Genomic DNA, 14448 nt, shown 5'->3' with positions numbered 1-14448 from the left:
CACTGTAACTCCCCCATCGCCCCAACCCTAATCCCTCCACTCCCCTCACTGTAACTCCCCCACTCCCCCCACCCTGACCCCTCCACTCCCCTCACTGTAACTCCCCCATCACCCCACCCTAATCCCACCACTCTCCTCACTGTAACTCCCCCATCGCCCCCACCCTAATCCCTCCACTCCCCTCACTGTAACTCCCCCATCGCCCCCACCCTAATCCCTCCACTCCCCTCACTGTAACTCCCCCACTCCCCCTACCCTGACCCCTCCACACTCCCTATCCCTAACACCTCCACTCCCCCACCCTAAACCTCCCACACCACTACCCTAACCCCTCCTCTCCCCTCCCTGTAACCCCCCCACTCCCCCCACCCTAACTCCCCCATTCCCCTAGCCCTAGCCCCTGCAATGTGTCCCACCTCCTGCTTGCGCTACACTTTGTGTTGTTTTGGTCTCTGCAGATTCTTCAATTTTAGTCAGTCACCACTGGTGAGCCTCCATGCAGATTTCTGAGCTACAAGTTCTGAAAGCCTCCCCTCAACGACAATCCTAACCCTCTCTTTACCTCTCTCTCCCCTTAGGACACTCTGCAGAAACACTCGGTTTTACTCACTACCTGCATGCCTAGTTTGTTATATGAATGCCTTGGCATGGTTCATCACTTCAAAGGTGCTATCAAAATGCAAGTTGTTGCTGTAGGCACGTGCAGATGAAGCTACAGGTTGACAGAAACAGAAAACAGGAGCAGGCCATTCGGCCCTTCAAATCTTCCCTGCCATTCAGTGTAATCATGGCTGATCCTGTTCCAACCTTCTCCCCCATACCCTTTGATCCTTTTAGCCCTAAGAACTCCAATTAACCCCTTCCTGAAAACATTCAATGTTTTGGTCTCAACTGCTTTCTGTGGCAGAGAATTCCACGGGCTCACCACTCTCTGGGTGAAGACATTTTTCGTCATCTCAGTCCTAAACGGCCTCCCCCATATCCTTAGACTCTGAGCCCGTCACTGTGATCCTCACCTGGTCACGGAGATCTTTGATGGTGACCCAGTAGGCACTCCAGTCTCTCTGAGCAGGGGTCGCTTTCTCGTAGATTTGGCGGATCTGCAGTTCCAGTTTGCTGTTGGCCTCTTCCAGGGAGCGTACGTTCTCCAGGTAAGTGGACAGACGGTCATTCAGATTCTGCATGGTCACCTTCTCATTACCTATCAGTGAGCCGCCCCCCATCACCAGCCCACTGCTCAGGGAGCTGCTTCCTGCTGCTAGGCCACTGCCCAGTGCCACGCTGGACACTGAAGCAATGCGAGGTTGTGACCCAAACCCATACATACTCTGAGACTGATAAACCCGGGCACTGGACCTGCCACCTCCGCTCTGCGAGAATCGTGTGGAGCCCCCACTGCCCCAGCCACCTTTTGAAATGTAAACAGACATGATGCTGAGCACAGAGGCAGAGAGGAGAGGAAGCTGTTCACTGACTGCTGCACAGTGCGAGTGTCACTACCACTCACTGCTCCTTATATCCCCAGCAGGAGACCCGCCTCTCCTCACACACTGGCTGGGAGGGCTGCTGCTCTCAGCAAAACCCGCACCCTCACCTGGGACTGAAGCAGACAGGTTGACTCTGAAGATGTAAGGGATGAATGGCGAGAGTTTAGACAGAACACACCCTGGGCTGGGCTGTACTCCTTTACAAAGAGTCAGTTTACTTTCCCATGGCCACTCTTATGCAAGACTCAGAGAGCTGGTGTTAGAATCCGCTGTGTATCATTTAGCAGCATCTCATTTCTGTGCAATGCTTTATTTTTAAAATCAGAACTTATTTTCAGTTTGACAAGAACATCTTTCCTCTGCTTTACAGGTGCCACAGGGACTGAGCACAGCAGTTGATTGGAATGTCTCAGGTTTCTAAAAGTGTTGAATCATCTACCTGGCTTTTACTCTGCAACTTCATACTGACACTTATATTGATTCCTTCCAACCAGGTGCAATGTAATGTTCATTCTCTACTCATTGCGGGTCAAAAAGTTGATGAGTTTCCAATTAATCAATCAATTCTCCTTGTCTTCCAGAACTTGCTGTGCCCCTAGCCAAGCTGTTCCAGTACAAAAGCAAAAGGCAAAATCACTATAGTCTCACTCTCACATCAGAGAGAGAAAACCGGAGATAGTTTAACCCGAGGGTCACCACACTTCATGCCAGGGGAGAGATTGAGAAGAAGAGTCCTTCATGGTAAATATGCAGGAATTGGACCCAAACTGTTAGTGGCATCTGCATCACAAACCAGGCATGCAGACAACTGAGCTAAATCAACTCACCAACCTTCCATTCAGTTATCACACTTTTATATACCCGATAATGTGGAAAATTGCCCTGCTATGTCCTGTATACAAAACGGGATAAATCCAACCTGGCCAATTACCACCCAATTAGCCTACTCGCGATCATCAGTAAAGTGATGGAAGGTGTCAGTAACAGTGCTATCACACAGCACCTGCTCAGTTACACCCAGTTTGGGTTCTGCCAGGGACACTCAGCTCCTGGCCTCATTACAGCCTTGGTTCAAACATGGGCAGAAGATGAGCAGGAAGGTGCAGGGGCAGGTGTAGCACCTCCTGCTGTTGCAGGGAAAGGTACCAGGTGTGAGTGGAGGAGTTGGTGGAGAGTGGTCAGCTCTACCATCCCCGGTACCTTTTCCTGCAAAAGCAGGAGGTGCTACACCTCCCCTTCCACCTCCTTCTGAGGCCTCAAACAATCCTTCCAGATCCGACAAAGATTCACCTGCATTTCATCTAACCTCATCTACTGTATCCGTTGCTCCCGATGTGGTCTCCTCTATTTCGGGGAGACCAAATGCAGACTCAGGGACCGTTTTGTGGAGGCCCTGTGCTCTTCATGCACCTGACCTTCCGGTTGTCATCTATTTTAACTCCCCCTCCCTCTCCCCTGGTGATGTGTCCATCCTTGGCCTCCTCCACTGTCAGAGTGAGGCCAACTGTAAACTGGAGGAACAACACCTGATATTTCACCTTGGGAGCTTACAGCCCAATGGCCTCAATATTGACTTCATCTGCTTCAAAATCTCTCCTCCTCCAACCTGTCCATCTTCTGAATCAACTGTCTGCTCCACCCTTCCCACTGACCAACCACAATAACCCCCCAACCTGCATCCACCTATCTCCATCCCACTTACCCTCCTCCCAGCCCCACTCCCCTCCATCTATTTATTTCTGGGCTCCCATTCCCTTCCCCCTCCCCAGTCCTGACGGAGGGTTTCAGCCCAAAACATTGACTTCCCTGCTGCTCGGATGCTGTCTGATCTGCTGTGCTTTTCCTTCACATTTACTGACACTAGTTGGAGTCATACCTGACACATAGGAAGATGGTCGTGTTTGTTGGAGGTCAATAATCTCAGCTCCAGGACATCTCTGCAGGATTTCCTCAGGGTAGTGTCCTAGGCCCAACCATCTTCAGCTGCTTCATCAATGACCTTCCCTCCATCATAAGCTTAGAAATGGGGATGTTCGCCGATGATTGCACAATTTTTAGCACCATTCACAGCTCCTCAGATACTGAAGCAGTCCATGTTCAAATGCAGCAAGTCCTGGACAATATCCAGTTTTGGGCTGACAATTGGCAAGTAACATATAAATGCCAGGCAATGACCATCTCCAATACAAGACAATCTAACCATTGCTCCTTGACATTCAATGGTGTTACCATCACTGGATCCCTCCCTGTCAATACCCTGAGCGTTACCATTGATAAGAAATTGAACTGGACTAGCCATCTCAACACAACGGCTGCAAGAGCAGATCAGAAGCTAGGAATCCTTTAGCAAATAACTCGCTGGGAGGTAGAATGCGGGAGAGCAGCCATAAGTGTTAGAATCCATTTCCACCCTCCTCACACCTCACTCACCATCCCAAACCCCTCCCACTTCACCCCCACTCCTCACCCTTCCCAACCCAATCCCCTCACACTCACCCTCCCCACTGCCCTCCAGTATCCTCCACATCCCCTCCTTCTACTCCTCTCCAATTGGTTGCTGTATCTGTCTCTGAAGCAGTCTTTCAAAAATAACTCTGGGACATCCTGAGAATGTAAAAGGTGCTAAAGAAATGTAAGTCCCTCCCTTACAGAGGATGATTAAAGATGAGAAAATAACAGGCAGCAAGCAGAGAGAACGGCCAGGGCTTTGCTTCCAGGCAGTGAGTTAGCAACAAGCAAGTCAGAGCATGATAGCCAGGACTTGGTTTCTGGTGTAGTATCCCAGGAAAGCCTGGGTCCTTTCCTCTAACCATGCTGGTCACCATGGAGATATTTTAATCTTCTGTCTGTGGAGATTATGGCAGCATCAACCATCACCAATTCTCGGGAAGATGTGGCCTGCTGATGGGGAGGTGACCTCCTCTATCAGCTATTCACTGGGACATTGGGATTCTTGTCACTATAAACCCATTGATCACAAGGCCAAGGGGTGAGCTACATATATTCTCGGTTTGGTGGGCGTTCTTGATAACTCAGTCTGGTTTGGCCTGGATCAGCATCTCCTTGCTGATGTAGCTGTTGTATTTACTGAAGGCTGCATTTTAACATCATTGTTGTTAACATAGAGTAAACTAACCCTTTTACAGAATCCTACAATCCAGCAGTGCCTCTGTTTGCAAGACTTATTCATTAGTCCCACACCCCTGCACTCGTCCTGAAGGACTCTCATTAAAGATCAGCAAGCAGAGCAGTTTCATTCAAGAGTCAACTCAATTTTAAAGGATCAGCAGTGGGTAAAGGTGTGGCATTTCTGGTAATTTAATACAATGCAAAGTTAATCCTTTATTAATACTTGTCAGAGATTCAATGGAGTGTTCTAACAGAGAATTACTTGAACTTGTGTTCCTTTGTTCAATCTTGCCTGAGGTAGTGACACTCCCAGTTACAGCAGTGTATATGTCCTCACCCAGTGTAGACAAGACAAGAAAAGGATCAGCTTAATGATTAAAATGCCAGGTAGACAACAGTGAAAGAAAACCATTCTGCCTTCAAGTTAGGACTTGAAAAATAATTTCAAAACCAACAGGCAATTCCTAAACGGTGACGATTATTCACTTCTCGACCGAGTCCTGGAAGGAGGTGGGGGAGGTGACCTCATCATTTGGTATCTTTAGTCTAAGCAAATGTTGTGTTTTTGTATTTTTTTTGGAGTGCAGTTTATTTTCTTTCACCCGTCGAAAAATGAAAATTTGCATCGTGGATTGAGTTGAAATGTGAAACCAGAATTGATCAGCAAGCTGAAGTGAGGGTAAAATATCCCAAAGTTACTGAGGAACACAGTGGAGTTATTCCCCGTGAGCTGGCCAATATTTATCCTTAAAATAACATCATTAAACCTCATTAGTCTAACTGCTGTTAGTGGGAGTCTCTGCATAGAATCTGGCTGCTCAGTACCAAATGGAAATGTGCTTTGGACATCCTCAGGTTGTGAATTGTATATTCTTTAAGCACAGTTTGTACTGGCCAAAGCCAGTGCCTGTAGCCCAACCCTTCAGACTGGGATTATATGGACTTGTTTGGATTTGTTGGCTTGTATCATTGTCCTCAGCACTGAGTGATAGACAAAGGAATAAGTCATCCACAGTTCAGAATGAACCGTCATGGTCTTGCTATTCTGTTTCTTCTTCAACGAGACAGCAGCAATAGCAGCAAAATTGTGAGGCTGAACTGAAAAACCACGCATTGAAATATTTAAATTCAGTTTAAAAACGTGGAATTAAAAGGCTAGTACTGGTATATTTTCTTCTTTCATTGAATGTGGGTGTCACTGCCCCTGTCCTTCTAGATGGTAAAGGTTACTGGCAGTGAAAGGTTTTGCAGAAGGAAGTCAGTAAGTTTCTGCAGTGCATCTTGCAGATAGTGCACACTGCTGCTACTGAGCATCGGTGGTGGAGGGGGTGGATGTTTGTGGATGTAGTACCAGTCAAATGGGCTGCTTTGTCCTGGATGGTATCAAGCTTCTTGAGTGTTGTTGGGGCTGGACCCGTCCAGGCAAGTGGGGAGTATTCCATCACACTCCTGACTTGTGCCCTACAGAGTCAGGAGCCGAGTCAGTTACAGAATATTTAGCTTCTTGTAACACAGTACCATGGAATTGTTTCCTGCTTGTCCTCCAGGTTTCACTCTGGTGGGGGGCCTCCTGGAGATGGGGTGGAGCGTTGTACAAAAAAGGTAGGACAGAGCATTGGTGGGATGGTACAGCCCTTCTTGACCCCAGTTTGTCCTTGGATTGGGTCTGTAGTGGATCCATTGGTGAGAATCACAGTTTGTATGTCATTGTGAAGTAGGCAGGGAATGGTGACAAGTTTCTGCAGGAACTGAACTTATATAATACAGCATGAGGCCTTTCAGCCCATCATGCCTGAAGTTCTGGTAAAATAATTCTACTGTAATGCACTTTCCCATGTACAACACTTCAAATGTAAGCAAACTCAACACAATATGATTCACAGGGTCTGTCGGTCCTCGCTGAGTCTCTGAGTGGGATTCAAGTTCCACTCAACAGTTTGAGCACAAAGCCAGAGCAGTGCAGCACTGAGGGAATGCTGCAGCCTGAGATTAAACAAGATACACATCTGCTCTCTCGGGAGGAGGGAAAGATTCCAGGGTACTGTATGAAAAAAAAGCAAGGAAACTTTATTTAATATCTGATTCAATACAAATATATGAACAAGGTACAACATTAGGCCACTCAGCCCTGCTCCACCATTCAATAAGATCGTGGCTGATCTGATTTTAACCTCAACTCCACATTCCTGCATATCCCCGAGAATCTTTTATCTTATTGGTCTTCAAGAATCTATCTCGATCCACCTTAAAAATAATTAAAGATTCTGCATCCACTGATTCCAAGGACCTACAGCTCTCTGAGAGAAAACATTTTCTCATCTCTGTCCTAAATGGGCATTAAATTCTGACCCCAGGTTCTAGATTCTCCCTGAAGAGGAAACATCCTTTCAACATCCAGCCAGTTGAGTCCCTTCAGGATCTTACATGTTTCAGTTCAGTCGCCTCTGACTGTTCTAAACTTCCGAGGATGCAGGCCCAGCCTGCCTAGCCTTTTCTCATAAGGCAATCCACTCATTCCAGGGATTAGTCAAGTAAACCTTCTCTGAACTGCTTCCAACACATTCACATCATTCTGTAAGTACAGTGCTGTACACAGGACTCCAGATGCAGTCTTACTAATGCCCTATATAACTGCAGCATAACCTCCCCACTCCTGCATCAATTCCCCTCACTACAAACCATCACATTCTGTTAGCTTTCCTGGTTATTTGCTGTACCTGCAGGCTAACCTTCTGTAATTTATGCATGAGGACACCCAGATCCCTCTGCATCCTCTCACTATGTAGATAATATATCATGTATTTATTTTTTCATTCTTTCTGCCAAAAGTCACCCAGGACTGGGCTATGGCTGCTGGACCAGTAAGAGTTTTATCCCAGTCACGTCTTTGCTACCTTACACATACCCGATTTCCAACTGATCTGCTGAGATATCTGTATCATTGACATCCACGCGTGAAGCACCGGGAGACTGCAGGGTGGCTAATGTGGGGCCAGTATTTCAGAAAGGCTGTAAAGTAAACCTAGGGAACTGTAGACCGATGAGCCTTACATCAGTGCTAGGTAAGTTGTGATGGGATTCTGAGGAGGAGGATTTACATGCTTTTGGAAAGGTAAGGACTGACTAGGGATAGTCAACATGGCTTTGTGCATGGGAAATTGTGTCTCACTAACTTGATAGAGTTTTTTGAACAGGTGACAAGATCGATGCAGCAAAATGTTCGACAAGGTTCCTCACAGTAGACGGGTTAGCAAGGTTAGACCACATGGAATACAGGGAGTACTAGATAAGAACTGATTTGAAGGTCGAAGGTAGAGGGTGTTGGTGGAGAGTTGCTTTTCAGACTGGAGGCCAGTGACTAGTGGTGTGCTACAAGGATCGGTGCTGGGTCCACTGCTTTTCAACATTTATATAAATAGTTTGGATTTGAACATAAGAGATTTGGTTAGTAAGTTTGCAGCTGACACCAAAGTAGGTGGTGTAGTGGATAGTGAAGAAAGTTACCTCAGAGTACAACAGGATCTTGATGAGATGGCCAACAGGGCGAGGAGTGCAGATGGAGTTTAATTTAGATAAATGTGAGGCAAACTAGGGCAGGACTATTACACTTAATGGGATGACCTGGGGAGTGTTGACGAAAAAGACTGAGGGGTGCAGGTTCATTTTTCCTTGAAAGTGGAGTTGCAGGCAGACAGGGCGGTGAAGAAGACGTTTGGTATGCTTGCCTTCATTGGTCAGTGCATTGAGTATAGGAGTTGGGATGTCATGTTGTAGCCGTGCAGGACTTTGGGGTGGCCACTTTTAATTCTTGTCTCCCAGCTATAGGAAGGACGTTGTTAAACTTGAAAAGGCACATTTACAAGAATGTTGCCAGGATTGCAGGGTTGGGACTATAGGGAGAGGCGTTTTTCTCTGGAGCGTTGGAGACTGAAGGGTGACCTTATAAAGGGACATGGATAGGGTGAATAGCCAAGATCTTTTTCCCATAGTAGGGGAGTTCAAACCTAGAGAGCAAATATTTGGAGTGAGAGAGGATAGATTTAAAAGGGACCTGAGGGGCATGCAGAGTCTGGTGTGTGTATGAAATGAGCTGCTGTTTGTGGGACCTTTGCAATTAGCCACTATGCTTCCTATGTTACAACGGTGACTGCACTTCAAAGATATTATAAAGTGCTTTAGGACATTCAGGGTTTGTGAATGCTTCTACAAAACTGTCTTTCTTTCTTTCTATAGATGGGTAACAATGGTTAGAGTCCCAGGACAGCAATCGTGGACAAATATAATGAAGGCATCAGTGACACTGTTCGATTATTGTAACTATCTGTTCACTAATGTCTTTTAAGTTCGGAAACCTGCAGTGCAGGTGACCCAGTGTGGACCAATAGATGAATCCAGTGGCACAGCAACATGGTTGACTTTTTATTGGCCCCTGGAAACAGCTACTTGGCTGCATCAAATCCACTGGCCATTTTCATAAAATCTCCAACCACCTTCACTTAGCATCTGGGGGTAGGCAATAATATTTTTATTTGTTCATGGGAAGAGGGTGTCACTGGCAAAACCAGCAGTTATTGTCCATTCTGTCACCCCTCACTTGGACAGTTAACTGGAAACCAACCCCTGCTATTTCCAGAATCATCACAAAAGTTAAAAATTTTAGAAAGGACTCATAGATCCTTAATTTACCCGTATCTTCCAGATTCAGGTCAGCAGAAAGCGCAGATCTGATTTCTACACTTAACAAAAACTATTTATTACAAGTTACATATTTTTAGTTACAGGAAAATAATTTTGAATCATTGACATATAATTCTACTAATTAAAACTCAAATTCCCTTATAACACACAAGTCATCCCGCACCCCCCCCCCCCACTACCGCACACACAAACACAGACACAGACAGAGAAAAACATGAGTTATTGATGGAGGTAAAATCTGGAAACATGTTCAGTGATTCTTCACAGGACCTCCTGGCACTATTCTTATCCTCATAAGGACTCTGCTTCTCAGTCATCTTTCTCTGGATATTTCCACCAGTTTACAAGAGGCACAGGGTGGCTGGTTCACTTATATACAGTCCCTGGTTTCTTCATTAATTGCCAGAGCTTAAAACAACAGCTGAAGAGAAAATAAATTGGCTTTCTTCATTCTTAAAGTGGCTTACTGCAGAGAACTCACAGACCCAAGCTGTTTAGTAGTCTGACAACCAATCATATCATTGATGGCAGGCAGAAGATCTTTTCTCTTTGGTGATTGGTCACTAGTGAACAAATCAGTTCATTACTTGTTGACAACTAAAGCTCCATTTGTACACAGCCCCTCAGTTGTGGCTCTAATTGCCAAGATTTGGATGTGAATATAGGAGGTATGGTTTGTAAATTTGCACGTGACACCAAAATTGGAGAGACGTGATGGACAACGAAGAAGGTTACCTCAGAGTACAACGGAACTTGAGCATGGGCTGAAGAGAACCCAACCTGAAACATCAACTTTCCTGCTCCTCTGATGCTGCCTGGCCTGCTGTGTTCCTCCAGCTCCACACTGTGTTATCCTTGATCATGGGCCAATGGGCCAGGGAGTGGCAGATGGAATTTAATTTGGATAAATGTGAGGTGCTGCATTTTGGAAAAGTAAATCAGGGTGGGATGTATACACTTAATGTTTGAGTCCTGGGGAGTGTTGCCAAATAAAGAGACCTTGGAGTGCAGGTTCATAGTTCCTTGAAAGTGGAATCACAGGTAAACAAGATAGTGAAGAAGGCGTTTTGGTATGCTTGCCTTTAATGGTCAGCGCATTGTGTATAGGAGTTGAGAGATCATGTTGCAGCAGTACAGGACATTGGAATACTGCATGCAATTCTGGTCTCCCTGCTATAGGAAGGATGTTGAGAAACTTGAAAGAGTTCAGAAAAGATTTACAAGGATGTTGCCAGGGTTGGAGAGTTTGAGCTATAGGGAGAGGCTGAATAGGCTGGGGCTATTTTCCCTGGAGCGTCAGAGGCTGAGGGGTGACCTTATTGAGGTTTATAAAATCATAAGGGGCATGGAAGGGGTGAATAGGCAAGGTCTTTTCCCTGAGGCAGGTGAGCCTAAAACTAGAGGGCATAGGTTAAAGGTGAGAGGGGAAAGATTTAAAAGGGACCTAAGGGGCAGCTTTTTTGCACAGAGGGTGGTGCATGTATGGAATGACTTTGCATCACTCTCTTAGAACAAATGGGTTTTACACAGATCAAGAAGAGTTTCATTCAGAAATAGGAGAGATCGATGGGCAGCTTTTCCTTGTAAGCATCTCAATCCCCAACTGAAGGTGAAATAAACAAGAAAATTCTCCAAATTGCAATAAAGTTGTACAATATATTATCATTTGGGAATTTAGATTGCAAAGTACAGGCAGAGTGGATGTGTACTTTCAGTTCACTTAGGGCATCTTTTTAAGGCAGAAGTTATTACGTACCGTGAACTAAATAGATTGTTTCCAAGAAGGCATCTAATTTAACTGTCAGCTGGTTGCCATCCTTGAAATGCCATCATTACTCAATTTTCTGTTTTTGATGAATTAGCTAATCCTCTCTTTATGGTAATAAACTGCACTAACAGCATGGGCTTTTATTTTGTCAAGTAACCTGATGTGTAGTACCTTAGCAAGTGCCTTTTGAAAAGCTAAACATATTGTATCTACTGGTTCTTCTTTATCTAACCTACTTATTGCCACCTCAAAGGATTGTAATAACATTTTCAAGCATAATTTCCCCTTCATGAAGTCATGTTGACTTTCATAGAGTCATTCAGGTCTACAGCATAGAAAAAAGGTCTTCCGGGTCCAATGAGTCTGCGCCAATCAAAACAGCCAGCTAACTATTCTAATCCCATTTTCCAGAACTTGACCCATAGCTTTGCATGTTTTGGCATGACACTACTTTATTCTTTCATGTATTTCCAAATGCCCTGCTATTACATCCTTTGTAATAGACTCTAACATTTTCCCAATGGCAGATGCTAACTGGCCTATAGTTACCTATTTTCTTTTCCCTCTCTTTTTGAAATAAAGGTGTTACATTGGCAGTCTTCTAGTCCTCCAGGACTTTTCCAGAATCTGAGGATTCCTGGAAGATTACAACCAGTGCATTCACTATCTCTGTATTTGCATCTCTTAATATCTTGGATGCACCCTATCAGGTCCAGGGGTTTTATTGGTCTTTAGCCCCAGTTTTCTTGACTGATAAGTTTTGTATTTATTTCCTTTCTCCCTTTTGCTCCTTTATTATTTAGTATTTTCAGAATGCGGTTAGTGCTCTCTACCATGAACCACATTATTCTCTAATGTAAAGATTTATTAAATTTCTGCCTTTCCTGGTTTCCTATTTTTATTTCACCAGACATTCTCTAAAGGGCCTATGTTCATTTTGGCCTCTCACTTTTTATATAAAGGAGCTCTTATTGTCCATTTTATATTACTTGTTAGTTTACAGTTTATTTTCACTCTTTTATGATCTTGTTTTGGTTATCTCTACATGTCCTCATTTCCCAATATATTATCTGCCCTACAGTATAGCCACTGTTTGGAGAGGGGGTTGGTTCTAATGACTGCTACCTGTAGTATCTTCTTCCTCATCTTTTCTTTAATCTCCATCATATGGTTTTACATTGCCTGATCCAAGACATTGTCTTTATCCTACTTCTTCCATTTCATACTGACAAAGCTACCTCACCACCCTTTGCTTTCCACCTGTCCTTTCAAAAACTTACTCCTGAATATTTAGTTCCCAACTTTGAACATTTTGTAACCATTTCTCCCCAATGGTAATAAGGTCATATCTATTAACTTTCGTTTCTGCCAATAATTCATTTATTTTATTCTGAATACTATGTGCATTTGAGACATTAATTGTGCCATTTTTTCCCGTTTCACCCTATTTGCTGCCATTTTTAAAGTTATACACTTTATCCCTACCTGGATATCATTACCTAAAGAGCTACCTTACAATACCCTCATATCTTCTTGCTCTGTTACCTACATATCTCTCCCCCTCTCTAACAGTTTCAAACCTTTTCCACAACCTTAGTTATTTGATTCCCAGGACACACGTACCAACACAGTTCAACTGAAACCTGTCCCACTGGAACAACTCCTTATTACTCCAGTACTGGTGCTCAAAGTGGGATCTTGCAGTCAGTAAGTTGCCTGCACTTTATCCAACAATACAAAAATGCCCTGGGATCATACACATCTGTTCTTTTTAACTGCAGTTTGAGAATCAGTTTCATTGTGCTGTCCATTTGCTGCCTGGGGCACTGTTCTGAGAACACAGCAGAAAATGCTGGTGTGTGCAGATAAGGGACAGCAGCAGGAAGGCAATGCAAACACAAAGGTAGCACCTGCAGGGAAATGGTGAGTGGGCCCAACCTCCACTCAGCAGATAGAGAATTTGCAGAAATGTGAAAATCACTGTGCAAATTAAGAGTATATATAGAGGAAATAGAGCGAGTTTGCAACACAATGGTCTCAGCTTGTCTTGTGCAATGACTTGGGCTACAAAAAGACATTAGGGCAGAGGCTTACAGCTGGCAGGCTACAGCAAGGGTTTGGTCTGAACATATGCAATGATCAAGGATTGTATGCCCAGGATGAGGAGAGGCACACAGTTGTTGAACAGCTGTTGACGCAGCCTGCCCGGACACGTTTCCACATTAGTGCGGATTGAAGATGATTATTCCAGTAATTTCTTTTTGTTAAGCCCCTGATCTCAGTCTTAGAATAGATTCTAAGAAGGCATGGATAAGTTGTTGTATACGCTATGTTGCAAACCTCACGAGTAAGTATAACCATTGTAAATGCAAGTCAATGTGACTTTTACAAGGAATCAATTCAGCTGAGAAAAGTGGCTCTACAGTGGAATTGTTTGTCTCATCAAACTGTGCCTTGTTACTGAAATGATTGGGAACCACTGCATTAGAGATCCTTCAATTAGATCAAAATGTTACTTTACAGCCCACCAAGGCTCTGTATCTGAGAGGGCGTGGGAAGACAGTGGTCTTGTGAGAATGTCACTGGATGAACAATCTAGAGGCCCAGGTTAATGCTTCAAGGACACCATAACACTGTGGAATGGTGTCCTTGAAGCATTAACCTGGAAATTTAATCAATCAGCCTGTAATCAAAACCTAGTCTTGGTGATGGTGACCATGAAACCTCTTGTTCAGTAATGTCCCTTAGGGAAGGAAATCTGCCATTCTCACCTGGTAACTCCAGACCTATAGTAATGGGGCTGACTCTTAACTGCCCCTGGGATGGTGTCACTTAGGTCAAGGGCAATTAGGGATGGTCAGTCCAGGCCTTGCTAGCAACACCTACAACCCATGGGAAATGCCCCAGCTGCCCTCTCAGGTGGAAGATAGACATCCCATATGACACTATCCTGCAAAGGAGAACAGAAGATTGCTGCCAATATTGATTCCTCTCAAGGAATAATCTTGAAAAACAAATTCTGTTTATTCTCACATTGCAGTATGAGAGAACTTGCTTTGTGCAAAATGGTTGTTGTGCTCCATACGTGAAAACAATATACTCTAAATGACATTGTGGCATCACAAGGTTGCAAAAGGTACTACATAAACGCATGATTTTCTTGGGAGTCAATGCACGGGAGTTGAATCAATTCAGTTCTCACTCCAAATACTTCTCACTGTTTATAGTCATAAGGCTCCCTCTGCTGCTTACATAGTTCAACAGCATTTAGAAAATTAAACCCATGAAGGCATTCCCTGCCCTCAGAACAGGGAATGCAATTCTTTAGTTGAGGTGAATAGCGCAGAATATTTGAGGGGAATGGGG

The 14448-nt window shown here is 44.5% G+C and overlaps 1 protein-coding gene across 1 annotated transcript in view; it reads right to left on the bottom strand.

Moving 5' to 3' along the window:
- LOC125486606 (keratin, type I cytoskeletal 19-like) overlaps window positions 1-1515 on the bottom strand; it is a 13170-nt gene extending 11655 nt beyond the window's left edge. The window contains exon 1 of the mRNA XM_048614794.1: window positions 1017-1515. Coding sequence (XP_048470751.1) covers window positions 1017-1430 — 414 coding nt within the window. The 5' untranslated portion in view covers window positions 1431-1515. The remainder of the gene's footprint in view (window positions 1-1016) is intronic.
- Between the last annotated feature and the right edge of the window lie 12933 nt (window positions 1516-14448).

Source organism: Rhincodon typus, chromosome 30, assembly GCF_021869965.1.
Source record: "Rhincodon typus isolate 14 chromosome 30, sRhiTyp1.1, whole genome shotgun sequence".
Classification (NCBI taxonomy): Eukaryota; Metazoa; Chordata; class Chondrichthyes; order Orectolobiformes; family Rhincodontidae; genus Rhincodon; species Rhincodon typus.
This window is presented reverse-complemented; position numbering and strand designations above follow the sequence as displayed.